General features: G+C 38.3%; 1 protein-coding gene across 1 annotated transcript; it reads right to left on the reverse strand.

The window, feature by feature from the left end:
- Positions 1–282: 282 nt before the first annotated feature.
- sh2d4bb (SH2 domain containing 4Bb) lies at positions 283–15,688 on the reverse strand. Its single transcript, XM_051668116.1, has 8 exons — positions 15,487–15,688; positions 13,848–13,995; positions 13,520–13,664; positions 7,365–7,503; positions 7,044–7,268; positions 6,567–6,689; positions 2,121–2,341; positions 283–384 (listed from the first exon to the last, which is right to left on the reverse strand). Exons 1-8 carry the CDS (start codon positions 15,686–15,688, stop codon positions 292–294), a joined length of 1,296 nt encoding a protein of 431 aa, XP_051524076.1. The 3' UTR covers positions 283–291.
- Positions 15,689–22,825: the final 7,137 nt, after the last annotated feature.

Genomic DNA, 22,825 nt, shown 5'->3' on the forward strand with positions numbered 1-22,825 from the left:
AAAAGTTTGATAAGAGAAACTCGTTCACAGTGGCTTGGGTGTTCACTGCCTTCAGAAGATCTGGAGTGTGATGCTCAGGCCATATAAACTACTTTTATGATACTTTCAGGTCCAATTTTAAGCTTTAAAGTGAATCTCTATTAACTGCCATTTTATTGAAAAGATGGACCGGGATATTCAAACCATCTCCTCTGGTGTAGAAGAAAGTCAAACAGGTTTATAATAAAACGAGGGTGAGATAATTATGGCAGAACTTTTAAGTGAACTATTCCTTGTGAAGACCAGACAAAATCAGAGAAAAAGCCCTCCATAGTCAGCTGTGGAGCTTCTTGGCCTGCAGGAGTCCTTAAGTAGTTCTCCTCCTGAAGTAGTGATTACCTCCTCCTGGAAGAAAAGCAGATCGTCAGCCAAAGACATCAACATCAGTTCTGGGATAGACATTAGCAACCTAATCAATTCTCTCAATCAAATGCACAGATGGGTGTTTGCAACATCTACGTTACTTGTGCCCCATGCATGGGTTCTTTGATCGCCCTATGAGTATGTTTGTCAGTCACGCTACACATGTACTGCTATTCGGTGAGTAGAAAAAGATTCCAGCAAAACGTTTTGGAGTTACAAGATAAAATGTCCAGGATGGAGTTTGCACCATTCATAATCGAGTTGAGATGGCTTTTCAAATTCTAATTCAGTGGCTGAATTTGGTCCAAGGTAGAAAACAGTATGCTTTATTGCAATTTGAATGAAGTAAAATTTATTGAAATTCATAACTTAATGATATTTGGTTGTGAAACATGCAAAGACATGAATGAGGTTTAAGTTACTGACGAAGCTGCCATATTGGATTTCGGTGCTGATTATGGATTGTATTAATTATTTGATTTGAGAGTCAATAATGACTTAAATTGCAGTCTGGTCATCATACAAAGTGATCGGATGCCTTCAGAAATCTTTGTATGTGATGTACGATGGACTACTTTTATGATACTTTTGGGTGCTTTATTAAGTGTTAATGTGATTCTCTATGTACTGCCATGGTACTGAATTCAGCCAACGGGACATTCATTAAATTATTTCCTTTTGTGTTCAGCAGAATAAAGGAATGGTTTGGAGGGACATGAGGGTGAGTAAATGACAATTTTCATTTTTGGGTCTAAAAATAAGTTTAAGGCCATGTCCACAATATGTTTTCATTTGAAAACGCATCTTTTTCTCTACGTTTTGGCCATCCGTACACAGTTGAGACGCCGTTTTTCACAGCGCAAACTTCAAAAACACTCTTGCAAATGGATAAATTTGAAATGTCGTCTTTGCATTGTAGTGTGGACAAGGGAAATGGAGATATCTGAAATTTGTATGTATTTGTTGGCATGTGACGCAGTCATGTGATCCATTCAACCCAAAACAATCAAGATTGCGGCCCATGTCGTTGGGTCTGCTATTCACTTTGATAGCATTGTTAAAGATAAATGTTACTTTGTACAACCTTCACATTGCATTCCTTCAAAGGCGACGGGAAGTTTACTTGGAATTGCTGTCCGGCGCCGGAACATGAGGGTAATTGCGTTTCAGACCGTACATGGAACGGCAGTTTTTCGCATGCGCAGTAAGGGAACTTAAGAGTTTTAATACATTTCAGTGTGGACGAGAAACTTTTGGAAAACACTTGAAAAATGCCAGTGTGGACGAAGAGAGATTCAAAAATTAAGACACCGTTTTCAAATGTATCCAGATTAATGTTGACGTAGCCTGAGTTTTATAGGCCTTACAGAGAGACAGATAAATGGACCTGTTTCATATTACACCTATATAAATTTGCATTTAATTTACATTTTATATATTTCATTAGATTTCATAAATTAACTCCCATTTTATTCACCAAGTTGAAGCACCACTTCATTTTCCAGAATGCTCTAATTTACCCCAAAAAGTGCATTTTGTTGCAATAAAAGGAAAGTCCTCTGTTGTGTAATGGTTGAATTTTGAATTGCAATTCAGTAAATTCCTCTTCCTATTATTCCATTTCAAATTCCAATTCAACATCCATTGGGTATGGCCACTTCAATTCAAAATTCCAACTCATGACTTGAAAGGGAGATATGTCTTAAGCCCTAGCTTACCTTATGAAAATCGATGAGGTCAGCTAAAGTGGCGTGACGGTTCTGGTCAACACCTAGGAAGCTGTAATAATCACCCGAGGCGTCGATGAGGAAATGCTTGAAGCTGGAGGCGGTGCGATAGGACAGAGTGTACCCCCAGATCCTCTCACTCACTCTGACCAGGAAACCACCCTCTGCGGTGTTCATCAGCAGAGCCTCTGACTCCTGCCGTGATATTATTCCTACAGAAGTACAGAGAGAGGAGTGAGGTGACTGTGAGAAAAACAGATGGTGGTTAAGGAAAAGCCAAAGACAGAATGAGGTACAGTGACAGACGGGTGGAGAGAGATATGCAGTGAGATTGAGTGAGAGTGCAGCTGCGAGTGCCAGGAAGTGCAGGTGTTTTGTCGTGATCTTAGAGTAGCGCTGGCACATCTCTCATGTGGCCTGGTCAAATAGCATCACTCAGACACTTGTTAATCTTATCATTGTCCAATCGCAGGCCACTCTTTTTGGCTCAAATCAACCTGGAACAAGCTGTAAATTATAGAGTCTGCCTGTCTGACTCTCCCCTTTCTGGCTCTTCTGTTCGTGTTTTCTCAATGTAATCAATATCTTTCCCTCATTGCAGCCATTAAACTACTGCTCGTTCCCATTATACTATGATGAATTTTAAGCTGCTTTGTTCTATTCTATATATATATATATATATATATATATATATATATATATATCACTTTTACAGAAACAATAGCAGGGGTTATGTATGGGCTGCTGGAGATCATGTGGGCAAAAAAAAAAAAAGCCAATCACTATCATATTTTTTTGTGAATGTCCTGTACTTGTTGCCTATTGACAAGAGATTCAAAATAATTTGGAAGTTGACTTTGGGGTGGTAATTACTTTTAAATGTGACGCAATATATTTGGGTAACACTTTGTTTGATAGGTGGAACAACAATGATGAGAAATTGATGTTGATTCTCCAGCTGGATAGCATAAAGACGATCACACGGAAATGGCTAAAGTCAGAGCCACCTACTTTTGATAAATGGATACACAATATACACCGATCTGACACAACATTAAAACCACTGGTCACACTTTATATTATGTGGCCTTAACTACAATGTACTAACATTAAATAAATACAAGACTGTGTATTTACTGTGTGACTACATGTTGTTCTGCAAAATATCCACATTTGCTGCTACTGTGGTTGAGGTACGGGTTGGTTTAAGAGTAAGGTTAGGGTTAGGATAAGGGGTTAGAGTTAGGTTGTGGGGTAAGGGTTGGGTTAGGGGTAAAGTTAACAGTGTAACTGCAAATGCAATTAAATGCAGGTACTTTAAATGTAATTAAAATGCAACAACATGTATGTACATAATAAATACATTGTATCAAATGGTTAAGTACATAGTAGTTAAGGCCACCTAATATATAGTGGGTCCAAACCACCTGCCTAATATTGTGTAGGTCCCTCTTGTGCCGTCAAAACAGCGCCAACCCATTCTGAGATGCTATACTTCTCACTATACTACAGAGTTATCTGCCAGTTCGAACCAGTCTGGCCATTCTCTGTTGACCTCTCTCATCAACAAGGTGTTTCCATCTGCATAACTGCTGCTCACTCAATGTTTTTTGCACCATTCAGAGTAAATTCTAGAGACTGTTGTGCATGAAAATCCCAGGAGATCAGCAGTTACAGAAATACTCAAACAAGCCTGTCTGGCACCAACAATCATTCATGCGATTATCTAATCAGCCAATCATGTGGCAGCAGTGCAGTGCAGAAAATCATGCAGATACATGATTTGGACTGTGGCATGATTGTTGGTGCCAGATGGGCTGATTTGAGTATTTCTGTAACTGCTGATCTCCTGGGATTTTCACGCACAACAGTCTCTAGAATTTACTCTGAATGGTGCAAAAAATCCTATTCTGAGATGCGGGTTGGTGCTGTTTTGACGGCACAAGGGGACCTACACAAGATTAGGCAGGTGGTTTTAATGTTGTGGCTGATTGGTGTAGATATAATGAAAAAACTTCCTCGGAGTGACTATTTGAACTAAGCTGAACAAATAGCACCTGCCACACAGTGCCACTATTTGCACTCCAATTGTCTAGTACAGAGGTCTTCAACTCTGTTCCTGGGGATTGTTTTGGATGTCGCCCTTATTTAACACACCTGATTGAAATCATCAGCTCATTAGCAGAGGCTCCATGACCTAAACTGGGTTTGGCAGCTAAAGGAGACTTACAAATGTGCAGTGTTGTGGGTTTCCAGGAACAGAGTTGAAGACCTTTGGTCTAGTAGAAAGACAAACTGCACCACCAGTGTTGCTGTAATGGTGTGGGGTATACTGACAGTGTGGATGTGCTTTTCATGCGGACGACTCGGGTTTTGTCCTACTTTATCCCATTCTGTTTCCCGTCTCCACTCTTAATATTGCCTATAAGACTACTTATTATAAATAAAAATGAATATAAATGAGAGAAAGTTTTAATCAGGGTAAAATTAACCATGGTTAGTAATATTGTAGTAAGCACATTTTTTTGCAGAAGCTATAGTTTTAATGCAGTTAACCATGGTATTACTACAGTAATATGGTGTTAATATAATGACCATGTTTAATTTTGTGGTGACTATGATTTTATCACAAAATACCATGGTGATACTATGGTTACTGTAGTAAAACTATGGTTCATTTTTGTAAGGGAAGGTTAGGTTTAGGGGTAGGGTGTCTGTGGGACTCTAAATAATGTAAATAGCAGTTCTTAGCAGTACTAAATACTTAGTGTAAATAGCATCTATTGCTTAGTGCAATTGAAGTACAGTATATATATATATATATATACACTATATTGCCAAAAGTATTCGCTCATCTGCCTTTAGACGCATATGAACTTAAGTGACAACCCATTCTTAATCCATAGGGTTTAATATGACGTCGGCCCACCCTTTGCAGCTATAACAGCTTCAACTCTTCTGGGAAGGCTTTCCACAAGGTTTAGGAGTGTGTTTATGGGAATTTTTGACCATTCTTCCAGAAGCACATTTGTGAGGTCAGACACTGATGTTGGACGAGAAGGCCCGGCTCGCAGTCTTCGCTCTAATTCATCCCAAAGGTGCTCTATCGGGTTGAGGTCAGGACTCTGTGCAGGCCAGTCAAGTTCTTCCACACCAAACTCACTCATCCATGTCTTTATGGACCTTGCTTTGTGCACTGGTGCGCAGTCATGTTGGAACAGGAAGGGGCCATCCCCAAACTGTTCCCACAAAGTTGGGAGCATGGAATTGTCCAAAATCTCTTGGTATGCTGAAGCATTCGGAGTTCTTTTCACTGGAACTAAGGGGCCAAGCCCAGCTCCTGAAAAACAACCCCACACCATAATCCCCCCTCCACCAAACTTCACAGTTGGCACAATGCAGTCAGACAAGTACCGTTCTCCTGGCAACCTCCAAACCCAGACTCATCCATCAGATTGCCAGATGGAGAAGCGTGATTCGTCACTCCAGAGAACGCGTCTCCACTGCTCTAGAGTCCAGTGGCGGCGTGCTTTACACCACTGCATCCGACGTTTTGCATTGCACTTGGTGATGTATGGCTTGGATGCAGCTGCTCGGCCATGAAAACCCATTCCATGTAGCTCTCTACGCACTGTTCTTGAGCTAATCTGAAGGCCACATGAACTGTGGAGGTCTGTAGCGATTGACTCTGCAGAAAGTTGGCAACCTCTGCGCATTACGCGCCTCAGCATCCGCTGACCCCGCTCTGTCATTTTACGTGGCCTACCACTTTGTGGCTGAGTTGCTGTCATTCCCAATCGCTTCCACTTTGTTATAATACCACTGACAGTTGACTGTGGAATATTTAGTAGCGAGGAAATTTCACAACTGGACTTGTTGCACAGGTGGCATCCTATCACAGTACCATGCTGGAATTCACTGAGCTCCTGAGAGCGGCCCATTCTTTCACAAATGTTTGTAGAAGCAGTCTGCATGCCTAGGTGCTTCATTTTATACACCTGTGGCCATGGAAGTGATTGGAACACCTGAATTCAAGTATTTGGATGGGTGAGCGAATACTTTTGGCAATATAGTGTATATATATATATGTGACATTTATGTAAGAGTATTTTTTTTTTTTTTTTACAAACAATTTATGCAGGGATTCGTTCTGCTCCTGTTTCATTAGTAATTTCAGACGAATACTCTATTTTTCTGTATTAATGCAATTGCCAGGACTTCTGTTTTAAGTTCAGATACATGTTTTCATTGTCTACTGTGGACACTTCTCGCTTTCTTGCTGCCAAGCAATCTTGTAAAATCACCCTTCCGTTGATGCATGAATGCTTTTTATGTGGAGGTCAGAACACTGCATGACTCTTGCATTGAAGCAAGTCATATGAAAGGGCTGTTAGACTGTTGTGCATTAACAAATGTTATTGTTTTAGCTGTCCCCACCATAGAACCATGGCGCAATGGAGTTGCTGCTTCGCTCATAGCCCGCTCGTCTCGACATCTGCTCCTCTTTAAACCAGCGGATGATAGATTCCAGAGAGTTTGGCCTGGGTGGACGAATCCAAACTGGGCTGAAAGAAAATGGAAGAAAATTGCATATTAATACGCTCATGCTCTTGAACTAAATCAGAATACTGAGTAATGTAGATTTAAGGGACAGAAGGGAAAGGATTTGAGGGCTGAGTGTATAATGTAGCCTGGGCAGCAGGTATTGCTTGTATTCATATACTGTATTTCCATTAATATAGCCTTAATATTTGGACAAGGAAACAAATTCTGTACATGGGGAATGGCCTAGATAATTTATTACCACTGATTTTGATCATTGATTTTACCATTCTGTGAGCGACTGTGTAACTGGACTGCTGTAACGACGGTTTTGTCTGTGCCGGTAATGGACCGAGGTATGTGGACCAGCACCAGCTGTTGGTGAATGGCTGGCCTCAGCCGAAAGGGCCGGATGTTCGATGACCATGCCGTGGAGTCGGTTGTGACCCGAACCATTCAGATGTGTCTTATGAAACAGTCCACTGAGTCCAGCCACCAGGCCCTTCTCGATAGCCCGCAGAGACTGGCGCTTGTATTCATCTCTAGCTCGCCGTGCCTTGCATTTCATCTCCTCATCTGCCGCCTTGGAGCGTTGCACTGTGGGAAGCAGAGAGAGATTTGAATAGAAATAAGCTACTTTATATTAGAGCAGCCCATCTACCCATTTTTTCCTATTTCCTCTGTTTCTCGCACATTGTTCCTGCCATTCTTTGTCATCGCGTTCGCTCCTCTTTTCCTCCTGCTTCAGAGAGATGTACAGCTCCTTTGCTCTCCGCTCCTCCATTTGCCGGATTTCTTCCTCGCCTCTCTGTCTCTCTTCTTCCTCATATTTCTGAGAGAAAAAGAAAATGAATCAGCCTTGGCTAACACAAAGGCACAGAAGTTTTCTCTTTAGATTCCTTTAGTTTTCCCATTTGCAGTGTCATTAAGCTTGCAATCTTAACGATTAATTTGGTGGACAGTGTCATTAACCCAGACCTCAGTGCTCTCAACTCTCTTACAGATCAGACTTACAAATGTTGGCCTTGTCTCTCAGAGATCGCTATCTGCATTCTGCAGGGTTGCCAACTTTTAAATAATTCACCCTCAGAACATGGAACACATAGTAATTAAGCCTTATTAACCTCTGTCTCTGTTATGAGACCATAATTAAAGGCCTGGTTTAAGACCAAATGAAAGAACCCTTTAGTATTTGACCTCTTGGGGAATGTTGTCACAATTGAGGCGGCAAGATACACGTACATTCTGCCCACCAGAGTTGGAAAGTAACGAATTACAACTACTCTCCTTACAGTACTTGAGTACAGTTTTCAAATGTTTCTACTTTAAGTATAAATAAATACTGTAATGGTACTTTTACTTGAGTTGATTAAAAATGACATATTCAATATTTTTTCCACCACAATTACAATTTACAAATAAAAATACATATTATTTCAGAATGTTTGGGACGAAGAAAGTTATAAGTGCTAAAACTGTTTATAACCACACCACACTACAACAGCGCTCATAAACTGCTGCCGGTGTCCTCTCTTCTCTAGCTTAGACTTTCTACCTTGTCACTATACAAGAACTGTAATACTGTGATTTTCTGCATATTTTATTTTATTCTGGAAAGGAACCATTCATTCAGGGATGAGGGAACCATCTGAACACGTTTAACCACTGATCAAACTTCACTTGTTTTTAAGGTAAGCAATGTTTTAACTGTGTCAAACATTAACACAATGTAGATTGACATATGCGGGGATATCTTGTTTACTTGCTACTATATGTATAAAACAAACTTTTAAATACCTTAGAAAGATACAATGCCAATAGTGTTGAAAATTAACGGGGACTCTGGGCAAAAATGCCACCGAAAGTAACAGAAATATCCCTGAAATTCAAAATATGGATGCAAAAACGAGTTGTCCACGCAACGAGTTCCCATGTTTTATTAATAATATCTAATATAGTTAAAATTACATACAATGCGATTTTCTTTTGACTTTTCACTGAACATAATTTTTTTCCCCCTGCCGTCCGGTTCCTCGCACTATCGTTGGTTCGACATCAGTTCGGTATTGTACTCCCGTGTTAAATTCCGTAACAGTTCGCCACTCTTGTTCAAAATAAACTGTCCTAACAGGTAACACTCTCGCTTATGGTTTGTACTGTACTTCCCTGCCATGTCAGGCTGCTTATCTGTCTGAAAAACTTCACCCGCTAGAGTGCACTAGGGATGGATGTTATATAAAGAAGTTGAGAAATCACAAAACATAATGTAATCAAATGCTACAATTTACTTAATTATAATATCTCAATATGCTAAATAACCATAATGTTAATTAAGACTATTATTACAACTGTAATACAATAATACATATACAGATCAACCAATTTTAGTGTTTGAATCAATCATATCTCTCACTAAACACTGTATGAAATGTTTATTTTTTGCCTTATTTTATTCAGTTGGCATGTAGGAGTTGATAACAGTTTGCTTAATAATCTCATTCCATATCTGGATAATTGCTGCAATATCATAGAGGATAAATTTACTCTATGATATTGCATTATATTAGTTTTGTACAGTATGTTAACTTAATAGCCAAAATACTTGGACATATGTGAATGAGAATAAACCTGAAATAGAAATGTGTTTCAGTCACAATGCACATTATGAAGTTTAGAGACGATTTAGAGACATTTAGAATGTTACAAATGGCTATTTCTATTTAAATAAATTTTGTATTCTTAACATTTTCTGTTTGTCCAAGAAACCTCTTACAGCAATGCAGGTCTTTGGCATTTAGAAGCTGCTAGTTTAGGACCTGTGAGGAGTCTGTTTCTCAAACTAGAGACTGTGATTTACTTGTCTTTTTGTTGTGCATCTGGCCATCCACTTCCCTCTCTATCCTGGTTAGAGATTATTTTTTTTCAAAACAGTAATGCATGGAATAGCCTTCATCTCTCTAAAACGATAGACTTTAGAAGAAAATAGAATTTAAGGAGAAATGTGTTTCTTTTTGCCTATTTTTAAAACCAAAATTTGACCTGCAAGTGTAAAGCAACTTGTAAGAACTGAATACCTCAGAAAATGGGGAAAAACTGTGTAAATATTTTTGTGTATTGTGAATTCTGTATTGTGATTTCAGCATGGTAGTGCAACCATTTTCAGTTGTTCTAATAATAAGAAAATTACCAAATTAGCACTTTAGAATGCTTTTGTAAGGAATAGATGGCACAGTATATGTTTGTCATCACTGGTAAAGAAAAAATGGAATAAATACCACTTAAAACAATTATTTCAAACTGTAATAATAATTTGAAATTAATGATTTTCGCAGTATTTTTGATAAATTGAATGCTTCCTTGGTGAAAGGAAGCATCAATTTCTTTCAAGAACAAAAATGTCTTTGTGTTCTAAAACTGGAAGCGTATACAGTATACTATAATATAATTTTTGGCAAACTACTTATTTACTCTTACTTGAGTCATAATATTTCTCAGTACTTCTACATGTACTCAAGTGAATTATTTCTTCAGTAGCAGTACTCTTACTTAAGTAAAAAAAAAAAAAAAAACAGTACTCTTTCCACCACTGCTGCCCACATAGGATCAAAGCAGTTCGGCAAATGAATACTCAGTAAAAATATGGCATCAGATTTATGTCAAATATATTGTGGTCGCAGAAAAAAAGAAAGAAATGTGAATCATAAAAATAAGAAATATATTGGAAAAAAAGAAAAAAATTTAAGCAAAATCATCAGAATTGCAAAAAAAAAAAAAAAAAAAAAAAGGAATGTTTTTCTTGGTTACATTCAGGGTTTGAAATTAACACCTGCCAGCCCACCAAATGCAGGTAAAAATAGTCAGAGGTGGAAAAATGTCACTCTTACTAGCCACTTTGGTGGGTGACGTTTTCAGGGTTTTCCTGCATTTAAAATTCTGTGAATGTTGGGCAGCTCGGAGCCACTGCAGAAGCTAATTTAATTGTATTCATGTCATGTTTAGTGCTTTATAAGCACTAAATATACCTCTCATAACTTACATATGCATCTGTGCGGGCCGAAACAGCCGCAGTACACATCAGCTTGCTTCAGAGATAAGATTGCCAGAGCACTGTGACAGCGCAGAACGAAACATGCATGATTTATTCTTGCTTCACTTGACATTGCATCGCCCGGCGGAGACCACAAAACATATGTGACCCATTTGAATTCCCCAAAAAACATTCGAGTAAAAAGCTCTATATAGAGGAAGTCAACCCTCTTAATCTGCTAGACAGTCCCTACATTATAAGCAGCGCTAATAAGGTAAAGAGGAGAAATACACAAATACACATAATTTTTTAAAATGCACATCATCCTTACTAAAATGTTTTTTTTTTTTTTTTTTTTTTTAAACACTAACTGGTAACTTGTATACATTTATATTCAATACATCAGGGTGAATCTATTAGACTTTATTTTTATTACAACTGTGAAAGTTGTAGTTAAAGGTTTCTAAATGTGTTTAGGCTATTAGATTTTTTATTTTATTTTTACAACAAATACTATAGTTTATTTTTTTTAAAAGACTATCAACATTAGCTTAACCAGAACTGGTAAAAAATGGTAGAATAATAGTAAACATTCAAATAGGCAAACTTGTACAATTTAGAATAAAGGGGTTAAAGCTTCCATGAATAATGGACAAATATTCCTCATGCCATACCTGATGTGTATGACTTTATTTCTTGTGCTGAACACAAACAAAGATTTTTAGAAGAATATCTCAGCTTTGTAGGGCCATAAAATACAAATAAATGATGATCAGGCCTTTGAAGCTCCAAAAAGGAGATAAAGTCAGCATCAAAGTAATCCATAAGACTCCAGTGGCTTAATCAATGTCTTCTGAAGCGATCCAGTTGGTTTTAGGTGAGAACAGACCAAAATATAACTTTTTCACTGTACATCTTGCCATTGCAGTCTCTAGGCATGATCATGATTTCAAGCTCGAATACACTGTGTAACAATTATTATTATTATTATTATTTTTTTTTTCTGGTTATTTAGTGTTATTTCCTAATTGCCTGTGCCTCAAAAGTATAGAAAATGGCTATTATTCCCCACAAACTTTGCTTTTGTGACCAGGACAGTGATATTTTGAAATTTACCAATTTCCAATGAGAAAACGGGCTTGTATATAAAGTCAGAAAAAAAGAACATATGAATCCAAATTAACATGTATTTATACTAAAGTAATATTCAAAGCCGTGCTGGTCCATAATGGTAACAAGTACCCATCTCTTCCCCTGGCTCACTCGGTGCACCTCAAAGAGGATTACAACAGCATCAAGACCTTGCTGGATGCCTTGAAGTATGATGAGTACGGCTGGGAGGTCATAGAAGACTTCAAAATGGTGGCATTCCTGATGGGTCTCCAAGATGGTTTTACCAAGTTTCCCTGCTATCTTTGACTTTGGGACAGCAGGGACACCAAGGCGCACTACCACTGGTGGGACTGGCCACAGCGGACTGAGTTCTCTGTGGGGAGGAACAACGTCAAGTGGGAGCCACTGGTGGACCCCCGGAAAGTGCTGATGCCACCACCACTGCACATCAAAATGGGCCTTATGAAACAATTTGTCAGAGCTCTAGATAAAGAGTCGGCAGCCTTCAAGTACCTTCAAGACTTCATCCCTTAGCTGTCTGAGGCAAAGGTCAAAGCTGGTGTCTTCGTCGGACCACAGATAAAGAAATATTTTGGATTCATATGTTGTTTTTTTCTGACTTTATGTGAACGAAAAGACACAAATTCACCCATTTTCTCACTGGAAATAGATAAATTTCAAAATATCACTGTCCTGGTCACAAAAGCAAAGTTTGTGGGGAATAATAGCCATTTTCTATACTTTTGAGGCATAAAAAATTAGGAAATAACACTTACTACCCAGGAACAAAAATTGTGTTACATAGTGTTACACTTCCTAGTGCTTGACGCATGTGCAGTGCTAGATGGCACCATAAAAAGTGTAATCGAGCTTGAAATCATAATCACCAAGGAGACTGCTGTCAAGATGGGACTGGTGTCTAGAAGGGATCCCTCTCAAGATTCTTACACTGCGTTAATTTTAAGTCGCACAGCAACGAGGAGTGCTTGTAAAAGATTCTTTTAAATGGTCTGTTTTGATAAATAGTCATTATTGATGACCAATTCAAGCTCTAAAATAAAAAATTTAAATAATAAATGTTATAACTTTAGCTCTACATCTGCTATTGTCGGTCATGAGATATTGTTGGTCAGTGGAGAAGTACATCGAGCACATACCAAAATTATTTCCCCTCATGTTCTACATGACACTCTAACTGTAACATTTGGAAATGTTAAATGGAAAAACAAAAAACAGTTTGAGTGTACAAAAAATTAACAAAAAACTGATGAGGAGAGCAAAAATCATATTAATATAATCAAAGAAAACATTAATTTCTTTGCAATTCTGATGATTTAGCTTTAATTTTTCTATTTTGTTAAATTAAAAAAAAAAAAGGGTTTTTAATTTGATCACATTCTTTTTTTCTTCTTCTGTGACCACAATACATTTAACGTAAAATTGACACCATGGAACAATACCCAAATAACATGAATCTGCTTGGATTCTGCAACCATTTGAGACTTTACTATCCCATAAGACCCCAGGAGCTGAGGAGCTATGGGAAAAAATGGTGGAGAACAGTGAATATTGTGGCAGTGCTATAGACCCATGCTTTGCCCATTTGATGATGTTTTGTTTCAAATTGTGTCGGCCTCTCAAAATAATTTTTTTTTTGTCATACATTCAAAGGAATGCTATAGCCCACTGGTGCACCAGTCAGACCCACCTTCAGTTTCTCTCTAATGCGGTCTTCCTGCTTGGCTGCCTTTCTGTCATCTGTCTCCTCCCTCCATTTCTCAGCCACGAAGCGAGCCTTTTCCTTTGCCATGGCATCTCGAAACTTCTTTTCAATCTCTGCCTCCTTCACACGCCTCAGGAAATTCAGCAGGGAATGAGTGATGCACTTTCCATCTCTCTGTACTTCTATCATTATTACCCTCTCTCTCTTTCTCTCCATCTTTAGCTGAATCACATCTGTCAATCTTTACCCATTCTCATCATTCCCAGTCTCTCACAGCCCCCTCCCCTCAATCCCTGTCGCATGGTTCTCTCACCGGAGGTCCTGTGCCTCTCGTTGGGCCAGCTTCCTGGCTCTCTCCTTCATCAACTCCTCCACAATGTCTTCAAAGGGATTGTCTCCTGGGGCCTCCCCCAGTACCCACACCCACACTTCTCCATCCATGCCCAGAAGCCACTGAATGCCTCTGCGGTCACCTGGGCGGAGACATCAAGGGGGAAAGTGTGATGATAGGAAGCACAGAAATCATCATCTTTCTACTTTCCAGACCCATCAGAGTGTATGCAGATAAGATAAAGACAAAACAATGTGGACAGCACGATAAAGCTAGAAGAGATTATCTTCCTGGAATCTGTTGTACACTGCAGGAACATGACAACACAACAAGATTATTTAAGTGCATTTGAAATCAAGGGGACATTAGCTTTCATTGCAAAGTGACACCCTTTGATGCAAGGATGTATTATAGTTTTGCACTTGATGATGTAAGATGATGTAAACCAGGCTTGTAACCACCAAAGACATTTAGGGGGATATGTTTCCTCCCAATATTTAGAGTAGTGTTCGACCAGTATTTTTCTTTCATTGGCTGATTCTTAAATTATTTTGTTGGCTTGACGAAGCCAACATACTGTTATTCTACAAACATTGTTTAGGGTTTTTCAAAATCTCTAAACTATGGCCAACATTTCTAACACTTACTCCTCCTAGAGCTTTCAAGCTACATCCACTAAACTCTGCTCAGACCTTCAAACTGACTGAACTTACGAACTGCGTCCGAAATTGCGTACTGTCAGAGTATGTACTGATTGTTGAAGGACACACTTCTTGGCTGGCAACGGTATGTTAATTAGGTATGCACGTGAGTAGAATGAATAGATTCCGGACATACTTCATCTAGGAATGTGGACATTGTCCCGTGACCCGAATAATATGGCGTAATAACAACAACTGCAAAAATAATTATACAAGCACCATTTAAGCACAAGGAACAACTTTCTTGGTATACATTGCACTTACAGTTGAAAAGCAAGTCTCCTCAGCTCTCATTTCTCATGTATTTTTGTTATGAATAATGAGGATTCGAACATACTACTCCACAGGCATTACTATTTTTGGCATACTTTATAGTAGGGAAATATGGATTTTCAGACACAGCGAGAGTTTTCGCACAGTAGATCAAAAATCTGAAAAATCCCATAGACTTACATTGACAGAATGTTCAAATGGGCCAACGGAATGCTTGTCAAAAATTCCAAATGTCAAAAATTCTAATCTCTCTCTCTCTCTCTCTTTCTTTCTATCTGATGGTTTATCTGACTATCTGTGTGACAGTGTTTCTTGCTTACTGTATTGTCTGTAAAAAACTTCAAAATTATTATAAAAAATTATATATATTTTTTTTAAACTTTCAGACAGTCTCTGAGAAAATAGTTTTCCCAAAGGCTGTTGTATATGTGTAACTTTTTTTTTTTTTTAATGCTTTGCTTGAAAAGTAGGCTTGTGCTATCTTTCTTTAAAATAAATGGCACTTGTTTGAAATTTTTCATGCATTCAAATTTTTATTGTTTAATGCACATTCATACATTTGTCAGTTGTGTCCAAATACTTTTTATAGCCTCTGCATATAAATCCAACACACTGAGCATGATTTAATTGTTTAACACAAAATAAACGTACATCAGATACAAATAAAAAATTTAACGTGAACTCACTCTTCTTGTGCACAGCAGGTCTGGGGTCTCTGCTCTCCCTCTCGTTCCAACGTCGCACCTGCTCCTCTCGAATCTTATAGAAGAGGATCTGTTTCTGTTCTTCATTAAGCTCAGCCAGCAGGTCAGGTTCAATATACATATCCTGTAGAATTTGCTGCATCATCTTGACAGTGATCCTGTGACTGACAGAGTAAAGACAGTTGGGCAGGTATATTAATGTCTTAAGTCTTCTGATCTGACTCCCTTTGCCTCTAGATAATGCAGACTGTAAGCCAAAGTGTCTGATTCCTCTATACTAAGATGGTCTTCACTGGCCGAGGAAGGTCCAGGATGTGCCCTGTGTAATTTGGAGTAGATCTAAAGCCCTTTTTTAGTGCGGCATAACTACTTTAAATCTTCTCTTTCCTTTGCTCTCCTTCTTATCTACCTCTCTGTTTCTTTGCCCGTTTAATACCTTACATGTCCCTGATCTTTAGGTCTCCTCCTGGACTGTTTTCCAGAACTTTTTTCCAGCTCCTGATCTAAGTATGGTCTCTCTCCACTGCTAACATCCTGCAATGGTATTTTGTTCTTGTGTTTTGATCCTTTATGGGGTTTAATTTCACCCCTGTCCCCCCCCCCCTCTCTATCTGTCTCCTGCAATGGCCCTGCAGTACAGGTGTGTATGACACTGCAGCCTGTGTGTGACAGTTCTAAACACTCTCTAGGAAGGTGTGTGTTCAGCTCTTATTATATTTGCAGGATGAAAATGGACTCTTAGATTATCTGCTACTAATTATAAATGTGATCTGATTTGGCACACACAGAATATACTATATGAGTGTAGGTGAATGAGTGTATGTGTATCTGCATGTTATCTGACCTGTCCCTTTTCACCTACCTTTCCATAGTGTAATCTTATCTCTGCGACTCACGTTGCCATAGTGCTGCACTAGCAGATGTTGCTAACCCACTCATGCCCCCCTCTTTTACCCCCAGTCATCACGTAGTCCTTGAGCATAGAAGACAATAACCCACCATGTCTCAACTTCACACTCTATACACCTTTAATGACCACTAAACAACCTAAATGGGCTTTTTGGTGTCTTTAATGTGCCGTTTTAATTACAAAGTAATTACATGCTAATAAATCAGGTAATAAACAGCATTGTAGCATTTTACATTCCATTCCATGTGCCTATTTATTCATTTATTTACTGTGAATTATTTACTTTCCGTTTGTGTTTTATTTTTCAATTTTGCACAGGTCTTTTTGTGATGTCTGTATTTTAATCTCACTCTTTTTTCTTCTCCATACAGTAAAAGTGAATTGTGACTGAGGCTGTTATTCAGCCTAACATCTCCTTTTGTGTCTTATAGAGGAAAGTCATACAGGTTTGGAACAACATGAGGGTGAGTAAATGATGACAGAATATTTGTTTTTGGGTGAACTATTCCTTTAATGCACTTGATAATGGTCAAACTCAAACTATTTGAGAACATTTCAAATTCAGAAACAAATATTTTCTCATCTGTTGAAGCCTGTCAAAGAGACTCCCATGTTCATGAAGCAAACCCTGAAACAAATGCTGATTATCCTATTGATGTAATAATCATGTCTAACAGTCAGACTTGTTCTCAAATGTGTTTAATCAAAAACAAAATCCTGTCAAGGCTGTCCAAGCTCCGTGTTTACAATAAAACTGCTAATTTGTGTTGGGCAAATTTGGGCAGAGATTGTGACTAATTATGCCATTTTGCCTTTCCCTTTGCACAGAGTTTGCTTTCCATTCAAACCCACCATGGCTTTCCATTCATCCCTGTAGACTTGTGACCTGAGAGGGCCTTGCTTCCATTATATGGAAAGCAGTGGCTTTGAAAATTGCTACTGCAGTGCGCAACATTATCCAAGATGTGTGCTGTATGTGCATGTCAGAGCTACTTAATAAAACAGGAGCGCTTGTCTTCATTTGAAGACCTGTCAAGGAAAATTGGTCCTTAAAGACAGTGGAGATGATGTTTGAGTCTATGCTGCAGCACAAACTGGAAGGCTGGGAGGTTTTGATGAGAAGCCATTAAATAATCATTATTTACAACATTTGATTGCTGTGCATCTCACATCCATCCATATGTTGACAGAGGGATGTATTTATTTGTCATGCATTACATGTTGGCAGATTGATTGTTGGTATGTACTTATTTTATCACTGCACAGTCACATATGGTGGACCTGTTTGGTCTTTACTGTCATGGAATGTTTTTAATGCAACCTTTAGTGTAAGAAATGGGCACTTGTAATATTGTGAGTGATGATGGAGCTGCTGAGAAGATTGACAACTGAGGTTGACTCATTGACAGCTGTCAACCACCGCTAGGCACTGACTTGAGTCATTGTCGATCAAATACCTGGAGAAAACTATTCTTTAGCATCCCAAATTCCTTTCAGTGGTGAGCCACCAGTGCTGCCATCTTTGCTCATGGGCACTCAGTTCTGGGCACACGTTTTTGAGCCAATCACGAGCTGTAAATGCCACTCTGGAGCAGGGAAAATGACTTCATGGCAACACTGATTGGCTGATGGCAGAAGAATGCACATAGTGCCAAGCCCCTCACTAGCGGCTATACTGAGCTGTGATGTCACAGCAAAGACAGGGAAAAAAAAGTCAATTTCATGCTTTTAAGAACCCAAAAAATTGGCCACTGGCAAAACATCCAGCTATTTCAATATAATTATACATTTGCGATGCAAATAGTTTGCGATGCAAAAGCTGCATACAAAAAAAATATTTTGTCAAAACACATGGCTAAATTTGAATGGCTGTAAACAACTAAATGCTTTTTGTCTCCAGAATAGTATAGTTAAAGTATCTACCACCATGCTATACCAGCCAAACACTGACCCTTTTGCTGTCAAAGTCCCATTAAAGCAAGTCACTTAATTTGGCGGCCATATTGGTAATGCCTCTGGACAGATATTTCCATTCATGCTAGTTCAGCTCCTTTCTTCTTGAATGGGGAAAGACTGAAATCTTCATAACTGATTCCAATAACATATTTCAAGTCAGGAACAAAATGACACAACAAATAAATCATAAATTGAGCTTCTTTAGCTCTAAATAAATAAATAAAATTAAAAATCAAACTAGCCTAGCTAATGTGCATGCACATTCCAAAGTAAACAAACAGGCAGCATATTGAGTGTCGCAATGTCTGTCAAAAAGAAAATTGGCTCTTTTAACTGTAAGGCAGGGCTACACTGTAAACCCTAATAAGTTAGCAGAACTCAATTTGAGTCAATCAGTTACATCAATTTAATAAGGTAATATACTCCCAAGTTTAAGTTAATAGAATTTTAGATTTTAATTTTGTACTACACATGCATGTTTATTGCTCTTAACTTCAAATATTGAGTAAGCTAACTCATGCATTTTGATGGCGCTTACATTTAACAAGTTATCTCAACTAGTAGAGAAAACGTAGCAATAGTATTACCTAGAATTAGCTAATGCATTGAATGCTAGCATGCTGAATGCATGCTAATTTGAAACACTTTGCTTCACATAGCAATTGCTCAGTGAATAAAGCAATATACTGTAGAACAATTGTAAAATGTACCTGTCCTCAACCTAAGCTCAGGCTAGATGATTCACCATAATGGTAACCCCCAAATCTCCAACATAACAGAAACTATTCTAAATCTCAACACAACAAAAATTAAACACGAACAAATATCCCCCTTTATATTCATCTTGCACAAAAACACAATATATAACACTTAATTTGGTAACACTTTATTTTAGAATGTCCTTGTTATACATATTACATGTAATGACTATAGAAATAACAGTAACTTATGCATAATTTCATGCAACTAACCCTAAACCTATAGTAAGTACATGTTGTTAATTAGTATTACTCAGTACTTACCTATGTAATTACACTGTAACAAGGACACTGTAAAATAAATTGTAACCCTTAATTTTAAAATGCAATCTTCCTTTCCAGTGCTATACAAAGCATCCTGGGAAATAAAAAAAAAACCCTGCCCAGTTTCATTGAAATTTAAGGCTCTTTTTCAATGTGCATTCTTTTGTGTTCTTACGTTCTCGTGGACTCATTCAATGTTATCATCCACTGCTGAAGTTCAATTCCAATCCTCAAGAATGCATAAAATTACCCAGATGTGTTCTTGATAAGGCCGGATATCAAGGATGCATTGGATCTTGTCTTGGGGCAAGAACCATTACTGTGGTGGCAAATGCAGGACATTTATCGTTGTGTTTTACCCACTATATCATATATCAGTGGATTTACCTCAACAGTTTCCCGCTGTAAGCTTGCAGAAGTCAACATTTATTGTTTTGTTGGGCATTATTGTAATATAGTATACATGCATGGAGGAAACAAGTGTTTTCAGACTTTATTATTTTAAAGTGTAACTAGTCCTGCAAAACCTCACTGGTGGAATGATAATGTTGTCACTGGTGTGATAATGCCAGAAGTTCTCTCACTAGCTTTAAATGTGCTGTGACGGTTAATTGCGGGAAGATCGCAGCACATCTCAAAGCTTAAAATAGATGCGTTCTACGTCCTCCTGTCCTTCCAAGTTCATTCTTTCAAGGTGGCCTGACAAGAGCGGTCTCCACAAGAACGCAAGTCCATTCTTTGTGTTCTTAGAATTGAGAAACCCCTAAGTACTTGTGAATGGTACTTTTGTTTGTAAGTTCATCGAACTCAAAACAATGAAACAATTCAGGTTACTTAAAAGGTGTCAGTTTTGTGAATTCAAAGGAAAAAGAAAGTGCTAAATACTAATTAAGGTTAATTTATTTGACCTTATTTGTGATTTAATTTTCCTCTTCTCAAAACAATTAATTATTTTGAGCATTAGGGTTTAAAGTGTACCCTTACAAAAAATCTAGGGTTATGACAAACTTGCTGCAAACTTGCAGCAAATTTCCCACTCATTATATTCACATGCAAATGAGCTTGTGATTCACCGCAAATGTTTACCAGAAGTTTGCAGCTCTTTACGGGTAGTGGTGACCCTGCAGAAAACCTTTGGCAACAAGGAATTTTTTGCCACAAAGCTCATTTGCATGTGAAAATAATGAGTTGCGAATTTGCGGTAAGTTTTCGGCAAGTTTGCAGCAATGCTGCCAGAGCTCTCGATTTTTGTAAGGGTACAGCCACCATTTTTACTGTTATGATTTCTCCCATTTATTTATATTAGAGTGATCCATCTTCTTCCCTTATAATGTCTCTGTTGCTGTTGATCTTGACTGGGCTTTCTGTGTCCAGCACTGACCACTAGAAGCCACTGTTTCTCAATGCAACCACAGTGTGGTGCTGAAACCCATCATCAGTACGTAAGGCTGTGCCCTTGCCTTCCACTCAAAACATAATTACTGCAGCCAGAATTGGTCCAACCTGTCTCATCCCCATCCGGTAGCCTCTTCCTGTGAGTGGTAATGAGAACTGGTTAGACTGTTCAGGAAATGAAAGTACGGGAAAATTAGAGACAATAGTGATACAGACAATTCGACATGGCATGTCAATTTGACCCGGGGATGAAACAGCATAGAAAAAAGGCACAGGAGAGTAATCATATACACATACGCAGTAGTCACACTGTGCTTGGCTTGATGCCTCTAATTCCATATTCAGATCTCATTTACACTGTAAAGGTCACACACACACCTCACTTCTACATAATACAATGGAGACAGTAAGTGTCTGAAGCTAAACCTTCATTTCACAGAGTGTGAATCAGTTTTTGGCGTCACAGAAACCTGCTGATTTTCTCCTCTGCACCTCAAAGGACACGTCGCTTCTCGCCTCCTGCAGGTCATTCTCTTGAGGAAGCCTCTGTCAGGTGCTGTCATCCATGCCAGCTGTGCCTCGATGGAAGAGGCATATAGATGGATATTTTTTGCAGCTATCGGTGGGGAAAGGTGTAAAAAGTCACTTTAATAGGAGACATCATCACCTGACTCAGGCAGATAGACAAAGAATCAGACAAGCAGTCAAAGAGATCGACAGAGACAGTCGCTGATAAATATTTTTATGTGGCTGCTGCGAAGGTTGTTGTAGTGCCCTTCAAGTTTATGATTGTGAGTTGTATTTTATTATTTATTGATTTGGACGATTTTGACTTTGACACTTGAGATGGAGAGGGAGGTGGATAAAATGTTTTTCAACATCATTTTGTCTAGTTTGTCACAGGCCAAAACACTGCATGTGACAACATTCATTGGGCAAGGCAGTCTCGTAAAGGCAACAGTCTGGTTCCCGAAGTAAAAATCACATAATTGTTTTCTGTATGGGAATCGATTTTTAACAATAAATTACAAACCTTTAAAGACAGACCTACCATGAGCTCCAAGGTTGTTAATCAGTGGTAAATGCTTCAGCTGAAGCCATCAATCTGCATTATTTCAACTTCATAAAAAAAAAAAAAAAGTTTAATAGTGGCATCTGTCGTGAAGAATTACACTAACCATTACCCTGAAGGGAAAAGATCAACCAATCAGAGATTGCAGCAAACACAGTGCACCAAACAAGATGTGCAGCAACCACCCACAATGAACTGTGAATGACACAACCGCATCAGTCTCACTTATAACTACTTATATATTTGCATATAACTGAATATTTTGCAACAAAATCTGCCTGGTCTCATGAAAATTACGTGGCAATATTTTTGCAAAACTAAATTACGTGTTTCGTAACATGTTTTGCTGAAGTTTCCTTGTCAAATCTAGAGGTTTTAATGAGTAAAGCGTACCTCCCTAACCTAAAATTGTAACCTAAACCTAAGCAATAATGTTCTTAAAGCAAATCAGAGGTTAACAAAACAGACATTCTTACCCTAAACCAACACCTAACCGAATGTGTTCAAAAATAAAATGTGACATGAAAAGCACATTTTCTTAAACAGACCACCTCAGTTCGTGTTGCTTCTATGACACTTTTATTTCACGTGTCAGCTTGTGTGCTTGACTAGGCACGAATCGCAATCTTCTGAGTCGAAAGTCCAACACTTTGTCAGGTGAGCTACTGTGGAAGTTGATCACATTGGAATCTATGTTTAAATGTAGGTGGGTCTGTAATACAAGGGTTAAATTTTATATTTTTTTAAATGATGCATTAGAGTAAAAGTGTATGGATATAATAACATAGTAGTGTGTGAGTAACAGAGCAAAAAATAAGTGCTTACAAAGTCTTAATCAGCTGCTGTAGTTATGATTTTTATGAAAGTGAATAAAACGCACAGTTGTTGTAGTGCCTCTAGTGTTAATTTCACCAGGAATCTGCAAAG

Source organism: Myxocyprinus asiaticus, chromosome 32 (genome assembly GCF_019703515.2).
Source record: "Myxocyprinus asiaticus isolate MX2 ecotype Aquarium Trade chromosome 32, UBuf_Myxa_2, whole genome shotgun sequence".
NCBI classification, from domain to species: domain Eukaryota; kingdom Metazoa; phylum Chordata; class Actinopteri; order Cypriniformes; family Catostomidae; genus Myxocyprinus; species Myxocyprinus asiaticus.